Below are 11,234 nucleotides of genomic sequence, written 5' to 3'. Positions count from 1 at the left end.
TAATTTTGGTAGCTACCGTTATTCTGAATCAAACTGAGTGACCAATTTCCTTTCGTTTGTGTTATATAATACTCAAATGCACAACGGCGCTGTGTCTAAAACAACTTATCTTAACTTACACCAATCGGTAACTTAGTTAGGAAATCCATTGGCGTTTTGTTCTAGGAACTTTAAAATGTCAATTGGACGTCTACCATTTTTAAGTGTTTTGCAAGAATATCAAATATCGGTAACCAATATGATGTTAATAGTATAATGGCAAACACAACGAACGGTTTACTGGTTTAACTTTAAATATGAATATAGTATATATTGAGTTATACGACGACTGACGACAATTCTTTAGACCGATTGCAAATGTCGTCTTCAAGGTCAAAATAGTCACGATTATTTTATCCTTATTCCAAATACGCGTTATTCATACGATATCATTGTTTTGACAGAATATTCCGAGCACATTCAAATAAGGGTTCCGTTACAACTATGTTCCTTTTCAGGCGTTTTTGTTTGGGCTTGTACCAATTATCAAATCCCACTACAGCAGTGCAATGGACCTGCTTAATCTTGATATAATTCCCATATTAAAGACGGAACCAGCGCCCCAAGAAGACGGCGGAGGTGAAATGCCGTATACGGATATGGATATTGACCTCCCGGATGTGAAGATGGAATGTTTTCAAAATGCGGCGAGTTCTCGGACAGCCAGTTAGTTGCATTGCATATATATAGGATTGCACGAATTTTCAAAACTTACATGGCACGTTAAACAGAAGCTTAATCTGCTGTCTGGGCAATTCTTTCAAAGCGTTCTAAGCATTCATTTTTAACATCCGGCAGGTCTATGTCAATTTCCGTATATGGATATCCCCCTATATTAAGTAAATTTTCCTTTCTTCACGGGGTCCAAATTCTGCCTTGATGGTGAAAGCCTTCATAATAATGTTACCTGGAAAACAAAGTTAAACTAGCAAAAACAATGTAAGAACCCTAGAAATTTAATATACCGGCCTTGTTATTGACAGACTTCGCGGATTTGAATCCCGGCGTGCGCAAGTAAATTTCACTTGATTAATTCGCGTAATTTCACAATTTAGTCATTTAAAATAATATATGTTTCCAGTGAGAAAAATACTCTCACCATCGCCCAGTTATAAGGACAGAATTTAAACGTTGATTTAAAAGGCTTTGGCCGTGTTTAGTAATCAGATCTGAATAGCAAGGTGCTTCCAACGTCCATTTCGTTTAATTTGTACATATTTATTTATAACTTAACAAAGTAAAATTAAAATCCTAACGACTTTGCAAGTTCTTTACGTTTTGGTGTCACGCATCATTTTTTTCTATGGTGTTAACTGTAGGCTGTTTTATAATAGGCTATTTACAACTTAACTCTCGTGTTTCATCACTGCCGTCTCTATTACAAGCCGTGCTGTAGATTTGGCGGGAAGTCAAATTTCAAAGTAAAGAGGCCTATTTCCCCAAGAAGCAAAAACATCATTCCAGCTCTGATTTTAAAGGTTCTAATGAATTTAATTTAAAGTGAAGGCATGGATATTTCATATTTATAAATACTTACCTATTTTACCTATGCAAATCGTTTTGATTCATATTAATGAATACATACTCACCTAAATCCTATGGGTAAAAAAATATATGTTTTTTGTGGGAAGTAAATATTTTAGAATTTCATGGATAAATAGTAAAAGATTTTTTTGTACAAGTATATATTTTATTACATTATACACAATACAATACAATTTTTCATGGATAAATAGTAAAAGAATTTTTTGTACAAGTATATATTTTATTACATTATACACAATACAATACAATTTTTCATGGATAAATAGTAAAAGAATTTTTTGTACAAGTATATATTTTATTACATTATACACAATACAATACAATTTTTCATGGATAAATAGGAAAATAATTTTTTGTACAAGTATATATTTTATTACATTATACATAATACAATACAATTTTTCATGGATAAATAGGAAAAGAATTTTTCGTACAAGTATATATTTTATTACATTATACATAATACAATACAATTTTTCATGGATAAATAGGAAAAGAATTTTTCGTACAAGTATATATTTTATTACACTATACACAATACAATTATTTTCAATATTTGTATTATAATATATGGATAGGAACATTGGAGGGGACCCACCATACAAATATCCGAGTCCATAAAAATAAAGAAACAAAACACAGGTTACATAAAATGTTACAAAAGTAGGCAACGTAGAATATAACTTATTAAGTAAAATAGATAAACTGCTAATATCCTTCAAATCAACAATAATATTGATAAAAAATAAAGATGAACACTAACTATAATATTAACTAATTACAATATGTTTTAAGTTTTCTTGTATTACTTTTTTTATTTGAAGAGATACGATTGTTTTGCATTTTGCTATAATTATTAAGCAAAATATTTGATAGAGTTTTCACAATCATAGTGTAAATTCTGTGATTTGTCATCCCACAAATACATTTTGAATCTAAATCTACATAAAAAGAACCAGATCTTAGGCTTAAAAATGTTAATGTTAATAATATGTCCTTTTGGTGTCCATGTTCCAAAAATTTATGATGTAACTCTTTTTCATTGACAATGAATTCAAATATGGAACATAAATGAAAATATACAAACCTTACAGACTCAGATGGGACAATCAAACCTCCTCTTTGTAAAAAATCAAAATATTTATCGTTAATTTTAGTTCCTTTGCTATCGGACACCAAATTCATACATGCGTTACAATTACTCGCTATCTTTTTTCTAACACCAAGGGCTGCATAACCACAAACATAAATCTGTGACGATTCGTCATTTTCGTATGTTTCAAGGTAATTAGATTTCAATATATGTATAAATTCAGTTACATCTATTTCTAAATTAGTTTCTTTTTCCAAAGGTGTAAGCGAGTTTTTAATATCGGTTAACGTCTCAGATATATTTTTAAACCTAAACAATTTTCTGACTCTAATTTTTTTCTCTGACTCTACAATTTGTGAATATGAAATATGGTAATTTGTACCCGATAATCTTCTATACAAACTAAATCGCTCTTCGAGCTTGTCGGTTTGAAATTTTCCTGACAAAACATAGGAAATTGGAAAATTGGCTAACGAAAATTCTATTAATTTTATGAAAGTTAAAACACTGCCATATAAGGCATTAAAAGTGTCCCTTGAAAATAAAGTACCACCTGGCAAATTGTTCCATTTATCTAACCAAACAGCAAATTTTTTTAAATGCAACAGTTTCTCATCATTTACCCCCAGTATGGGTGTACAAAATTCATTTCGTTTTATTTTACCCTTCATTGTAGTTTTAACATTCAAAATATCCCACCAATTTCTTATTATTTGTAAAAACATAGCCGTTTCTTTAAATTCGTCAATATTATGCAAAGCAGCAATAGTGGTACAATGAAATATATTATCAACTAAAATCACCTTCTGCCTTTCGAAGCATGTTGGATAAAGAGATTTATAATTTAATTTGAATGCCTTTTTAATTGTACTGTTGCTTTCTATGGTATATATATCTCTCAGATCTTAAAATTGGGCATGTCTTATTATTGAGTTGTCGTCAAAATCTGGATATGAGAATGATTTCTTAAAATCTTTTAAATTGATCCAATTATTTCTAATATTTTTAAATATGTGCACAAAATCATAAAACATAAAAATTGGCAGATTAGTGTGTAAAGGATTAACAAAATTATCCAAGGGAGATATTTGTTTGAACATATTTTGGTTCACCCGATTATTGTCAGTAATAATGCAAGTGACCGTAAAACCAAGTTTTTGAACAAAATTTAAAACATTTAAGGTGATTGTTTTCAAATCACTGCCAGAAATAGAACTAACTGGCATCAGTCGAACGACTTCTTTTAAACCACCAAAACATGAAGTGATCATAAAACATTGCACTGTTTTTGCTATTTTTGAGGAATCATTTGATGCATAACCTGTAAGTTTATTGGATTTATAAGTAATACAACTACTTATGTAAATTTCATCAATCAATAAGGAAACAAACTTTTCACGCTCCGAAAGCTCCTTTACTATATTTTTAAAATATAAATTATTTGAAGAATCAGGTGAAACATCAAACGACGAAGAAATGCTTTGTAAATACCTTTTATGTGGCAAAATAAAAAAATCTTTAATTAATCTGTTTTTATCTATTAATTCAGCTTATGTTATGTTAATTCAGTTATTATGTCAGCTAAATAATAGTAAAATATGTCGTGATATAACTGGAAGTATTCTAGAATATGAATATACATATGTATTTTTTTTTTTAACAACAAAATAGTCAACACTATAATGTACCATATATTACATGTAAAAACTTTATCATACTGGAATGTCCTAAAACGGGCAATCGCCTAGTTGGACATTTTAAGTTCATTAATTGTATTATGAAATATTTACAAACAAACAATAAATAAATAAAAAAAATCTGTAACATGTAGGAGACCTCGAGTAAATCATGAAAGCAAAGATTAAAGTGGTAGTACTATATCGTCTCCTTTTTGATGTTAATAAACTAACCTGATCTAAAAGTAGTTCTAAAGAGTTTTTAAATTCATATTCAAGACTACTGGCAGCGTCTTGTGCAGACTTTAAATAAATATGAGCTTTTAATAAATGATTATTTACAGTATTCTGACTCTTGTCTTCATAATTAACATTGTCATCTATATTAATATTATGATATCGTACCAACAAATTTTCTAATTGTGACCATAAACTCAATATCATAGTTTTGGGGAATAACCACTTCAATTCACTATGAGAAAGTTCATTTGTTCCGACAAATACTTTGATATTCAGATTATGGTCAACTACAACTTGAGAACTTAAATATAAATGTTTATCTACATTGTCAAAGTTTGTGGTGTATAAATATGTTATGTCATTTATAGTTTTTACATTCCACTCACCGAGTTTAATTTTTATTTGCATATTTCTAACAAAATCACTATAATTCACTATTGTGTCACTTTGAAAGAAAAGTTCAACTTGTTCCTCGTGTCGGTGTTTTATTTTTAACTTCCTATTTTCGGGATTCACTCTATCCAGTGCCTTTTTCTTTGTTAAATAACTTGGCAAACCTTTAAAAATACTTGGTGTAGCTCCGATGGCCAATTTTGGTTTTTTAGGGTGCGATATAATATCCTTTTTGTCAAAATGATTGATGCAAACGGCAGCGAAAGCACCTGGAATCCAATTTTTGCGAGGAATGGCCCTGATCCATGACTGTCTGCGTTCTTCCTCCGCTGGAAATTTGAAGATGGTAACCGCTCCTTCCTTCTTCAGAGAACTGGTGTAATTTGCTTTGCATCCGGGAACACAGCACTTATGAGGCATCTGAAAATAATATCCACTAATAAATATATTACGTATTTTCAAAACAAATCAAATTTCACTTTGAAAACAAATCAACAATCGAGTTGAAACGAAGTATCAATTCCAAGTGCCTACTAAAAACGTGGCGGCTTATGAATTATCCTATTATTCTCTCAGAAAGCTCTACACATGTTATTACATAGTACTATTATGAAGATTATATTATATTATGTAGATTATATTATACTATCTAGTAAATTACACCATTTCTAATGATAATCTGTACAGATCCAAAGCTAAGCGTCATCCGCCATTATGTAAGTTGTTGAAAACATTATTTACTACGTTAAAATTGTAAATATATTTAAAATTTCTTACCTTGACGATCGTATATAACCACCAACCTATTGTTTTACAAAAATGAAGTATAAATATTGCAGAAACGTGATGTAAAATGTAAAATAACTGCTTAAATCAGTTGCACACACTTTCCAGACGCCTACAAAATCCATACTGGCGCATAGAAAAAAGCTACCACGAAGGCCGAAAAACAGGACTCTTTGAATGTCAGTTGGTTTTCTACAGCACGGCCTGTGTACAGATGGCAGTGGTTTCATCCATACTACTCTGTAGATACACGGGGCCTAATTGCATAATAATAAATCAAATGAATATCGTGATTCTACCGAACTTAGAACTTACGAAAACAGATACAAATAAAAATTAATATACATTCAGCTAAAAATGAAGCAGAGCTCGAGCAGCTGGATATGCATAAACACTTATTATAGGGTTCTTGAATAAGAATAACATTTATTGAAATTGATTCTTTTCAATATAATGCACATAATGAGTGGCAATTGTACCATAAAACAAACTGCCAGTCTTTCACTGTTACCTATTGAGTTCCGAAAATGTGTATTTTCTTTTCTTGTCACGTTCAAAAATGATGTGAAATGTCATTTTGATGATACGGAAGTAGATGAAAAATCGTTAGGTTTAAGGTTCAAGTTACTTTAGTATTGCATTTTTATTTTTTAAACTCAAAGTTTTCTTCTCAATTTTTACGAAAATATTAATTTAAACATGTCAGGATGGGTTGTATATTTTTCTAAAATGTTACGATTGTTTGTGGCCGGCGAAGTATTTATAAAGAAACTGTACAAATTTGTGTTTTAACGTTGTTTGTTTATTTATCTATGACAAACGATTATTATCACTGAACATTTAATAGTTTTAAGACATTAAAATGTCGGGCGCCCGCCCGTATGTTCCGGGGCAATCCTGATTGTTGTAGTTATAGTGTGGAGCAAGCGAGTCGATATTTTTTACGCTTTTGGAATTTATTTCTGATCTGCGGTTTTAGCAAAATATATAAATATAAAGATTGATTGAGTAGAATAAATGTCTGTGATTTCATTATTGTTTAATGCGTATGTATAAATAATATTTTTTTTGACGTACGCTTTCCTTACTGCTAGTGTTTTCATTCTGTTTTTAATCTCTATGCATAAAATTTCTTAAACTGTTCAGCCCACGCAGTTAAATTTATAATCCCATACTTGTAATTATTATTGGTAAGTATTAATGCTTATATTCATCGCTATGCATTTTGGTAGAGTCCGTTATTCCAAATCAATCTGAGCTACCACTGTCCATTAATTTGTGCTATGAAATGATCAAATGCACATCTACGCTGGCTCTTACGCAACTTATTTTAACTTACGCCAATCGATACCTTAGTTAGAAAGTCCAATAGCGTTTTGTTTGAGGAACTTTAAATTGTCAATTAGACAACCACCATTTTTTATATAAGTGTTCTGCAAGAATTTCAATTATCTATAACCAATATTCTGTTTAAAGCATAAAGGCGGACCCAATGAAATGTTTACTGTTTTAACTTTAGATATGGTTATAGTATATATTGAGTTATCTCACGATTGACGACAATTCTCTCAACCGATTTCAAATGTCGACTTAAAGGTCAAGATAGTCACAGTTCTTATATCCTTATTTCCAAATATGCGTTTTGCATACATTATCATTGTTTTGACAGAATATTCCGAGCACACTCAAATTATAGTTCCGTTACAAAAATGTTCTTTTTCAGGATTATTTGATTGGGCTTATACAAATTATCAAATCCTCCCACAGCAGTGCCATGGATCTACAAAATCCGGATACAGTTTTCATAAAGACGGAACCAGGGCCACAAGAAGAAGGAGGTGAAATTCCATATACGGATATGGATTTTGACGTCCCAGATGTAAAGATGGAATGTTGGAAAAGTGCGGAGACTTCTTGGACTGCCAGTTAGTTGCATTGCATATGTAAAAAAATGTTTTCGGAATCCCAGTTCGTTTTGAATTGTCATGCACAGAGGACATATGCTTGTTCACAATGTCCTCTCTTACCGTACATACATATATTTGGCATTTTCAGATAAAATGTGTCCTTGCCGGAAACAGCCAAACAACATCACACTTTAAACTTGATGAATTGTTTTTGTGATTTCCGCACCAAAGACATTACTGCCCCCTACCATGTGGAGAAAGTTGAGTATTTGGGAGGGTGATGTTAGAAGGGATGGAAGGAGGTCGAGAAGTGGAACCTGAGAAGCACCTGTCTTTTCAGATGTGCTCACTAAACACGGCCATAGACAGCCACGTTTCATTTGAGAATTGGGTTCATAGAAATAAAACGATTTTAAATATATTTGGAGTTATATTTTATCCGTTTTTATGTGCGTTAACACGGGCGATACTGAGCGTATCTAAAGAAAGTTAAAAGTGGGATTAACTGGGCGGAAGGTGCTCAAAAGCAAATGGTTTTCCGTTCTTGAAGCATCGGTTCCTGAAGCAGACATCTTGGGTCATTCATATTTCTTAAATTTACCGTAAATTCTCTTATCCAAATTCACGCTTCTACATTGTTAATCGATGCTACCTTCAATTTTAAAAAAAAAACCTTATATTGTAATTCGATGTTCAACATACTTATTATTTTCCTAGGTGGCTTTAATGTGGAGAGTGATACCATCAAGGCAGAACTAGGACCCCGAGCAGAGGAAGAAGAGAGAATACCTTACATGGAAATCGACATATACCTGCCAGATGTTAAAAAGGACTGCTTAGAAAACTTTGAAAGAATTACCCAGACACCAGGTAAAACCGATGTAAAACCGCAGACTCTCAGTGGAGAAAAAACTTTTTCGTGTTACGAGTGCAACTATTCATGTTCTCGAAAGACACAATTGACTATCCACATGATGACTCACAATGGAAAAAAATCTTTTTTGTGTTCCGAGTGCAATTATTTATGTTCTCATAAAAGCAATCTGACGAACCACATGCTGTCGCACAGTGGACAGAAACCTTTTTCGTGTTCTTTGTGCAACAATTCGTTTACTAAAAAGGGAAGTCTGACCAGCCACATGATGATTCACACTGGAGAAAAACCTTTTTCATGTTCTTTGTGCAACGCTTCATTTACACAAAAGACCCACCTGAAAAGCCACCTGCTGACTCACACTGGAGAAAAACCTTTTAAATGCTCTGAATGCAACTATTCTTGTACTATAAAGGGGAGTTTGACGGTACACATGCGAACTCACAGTGGAGAAAAACCTTATTCATGTTCCTTTTGCAACTATTCATTTTCTAACATGAGCAGTCTGAAGAGACATATTCTGATTCACAGTGGAGAAAAAGCTTTTTCATGTTCCGAGTGCAGCTATTCATGTACTGAAAAGAACAAACTTAAGAGACATATGCTGATTCACACTGGAGAAAAACCTTTTGCGTGTTCTTTGTGCAAAAATTCATTTACTCAAAAGAAAAGTCTAACCAGCCACATGCTGACTCACACTGGAGAAAAACCTTTTTCATGTTCTTTGTGCAGTGCTTCATTTACACAAAAGAGCCATCTGAAAAGCCACATGCTGACTCACACTGGAGAAAAACCTTTTAAATGCTCTGAATGCAACTATTTGTGTACTATAAAGGGAAGTTTGACGGTACACATGCGAACTCACAATGGAGAAAAACCTTTTAAATGCTCAGAGTGCAACTATTCGTGTACTATAAAGGGAAGTTTGACGGTACACATGCGAACTCACAATGGAGAAAAACCTTTTAAATGCTCAGAGTGCAGTTATTCATGTACTCAAAATAGCAGCCTTATGAACCACATGCTGATTCACACTGGAGAAAAACCTTTTGCGTGTTCTTTGTGCAAAAATTCATTTACTCAAAAATGCAATCTGACCAGGCACATGCTGACTCACACTGGAGAAAAACCTTTTTCATGTTCTTTGTGCAACGCTTCATTTACACTAAAGACCCACCTGAAAAGCCACATGCTGACTCACACTGGAGAAAAACCTTTTAAATGCACTGAATGCAACTATTCGTGTACTATAAAGGGAAGTTTGACGGTACACATGCGAACTCACAATGGAGAAAAACCTTTTAAATGCTCAAAGTGCAACTATTCGTGTACTGTAAAGGGAAATTTGACGGTACACATGCGAACTCACAGCGGAGAAAAACCTTATTCATGTTCCTTTTGCAACTATTCATTTTCTAACATGAGCAGTCTGAAGAGACATATTCTGATTCACAGTGGAGAAAAAGCTTTTTCATGTTCCGAGTGCAGCTATTCATGTACTCAAAAGAGCAGCCTTATGAACCACATGCTGATTCACACTGGAGAAAAACTTTTTGCGTGTTCTTTGTGCAAAAATTCATTTACTCAAAAGAGAAGTCTATCCAGCCACATGCTGACTCACACTGGAGAAAAACCGGCGTAAAATTGTTTGACGGCCGGCATAGTCCAGTGGTAACGCATTGGACTGCCATTCCGAAGGTCGCGGGTTCGAACCCGGCGTGCGCAAATAAATTTTATTTGATTAATTTGTGTTATTTCACAATTAATTAATTAAAATAATATATAGTATATTTGCGGCACGTTCCAGAGTGGAAGATACTACCAGTATCGCCCTGGTGTAAGACCACCATTCAGAATTGAAACGTTGCTCCAAATGGCTTTAGCCGTGTTTAGTGACTAGATCTGAATAGCCAGGTACTTCCCCACCTTCCTCTTTCCCTTCCCCACTTACCTTCAGCCTCACAACATCCCCCAATTGGGGATGCCATAGTCTCACTGGCTCCAGACGGGAGCAGTTGGGACTCTTGTGAGGTATTCACTGTAAAAAAAAAAAAAAAAAGCATCTGACGAACCACATTTTGACTCACTACACTTAATATCAGTAAAACAAAATATTTTGACGTTTTCTAAACATCCAAAGGAGATCGGACGGATGAATTTATTCTCAAATTATTTAATATCAGAGCAATCGATCGTATGAAGAACGTGGTTAGATTGAAAACAAATTTCTCCAATACGGAATCGGTAATAAAGATATATGTATATAGATGTAGATATATATATATATATATATATATATATATATATATATATATATATATATATATTTTTATTTTTTTTTTAAATTTAATTGTCTTTAAAAAACTATTTTTCTAATTTGTTTACCTGATATATTGTACCCTTATTTGCCTCACGCCTACTTAATCTGTAAAAAGATATATTATTTTAATTATCTTTAAAAACACACTTTTCTAATTGGTGTACCTATGTTAAAATTATGTTTGTATTTTTATCAAAAGTTTTTGATTATTGTTCAAAAAATCATAAGAACTAAAGGTAAATACTCCTCCCATAAACACGAGCTCCTGGAGCTCAACTTATGGAGAAGTAGAATAATAACGATAAAATTATTTAGTTAAGTCTGCATATTGTTATCAGTTATAATGTTCAATAATTTACAA

At 32.6% G+C, this 11,234-nt stretch overlaps 1 protein-coding gene across 1 annotated transcript; it reads left to right on the top strand.

The window, feature by feature from the left end:
* Nucleotides 1–7,662: 7,662 nt before the first annotated feature.
* LOC149416289 (uncharacterized) lies at nucleotides 7,663–10,195 on the top strand. Its single transcript, XM_089641940.1, has 3 exons — nucleotides 7,663–7,697; nucleotides 8,719–8,980; nucleotides 9,926–10,195. Exons 1-3 carry the CDS (start codon nucleotides 7,663–7,665, stop codon nucleotides 10,193–10,195), a joined length of 567 nt encoding a protein of 188 aa, XP_089498066.1.
* Nucleotides 10,196–11,234: the final 1,039 nt, after the last annotated feature.

Source organism: Hesperophylax consimilis, chromosome 17, assembly GCF_061612785.1.
Source record: "Hesperophylax consimilis isolate HC1 chromosome 17, BYU_Hcon_1.0, whole genome shotgun sequence".
Lineage (NCBI taxonomy): Eukaryota > Metazoa > Arthropoda > Insecta > Trichoptera > Limnephilidae > Hesperophylax > Hesperophylax consimilis.
The sequence above is the reverse complement of the archived record's forward strand: the minus strand, read 5'-3'. Positions and strand labels throughout refer to the sequence as shown.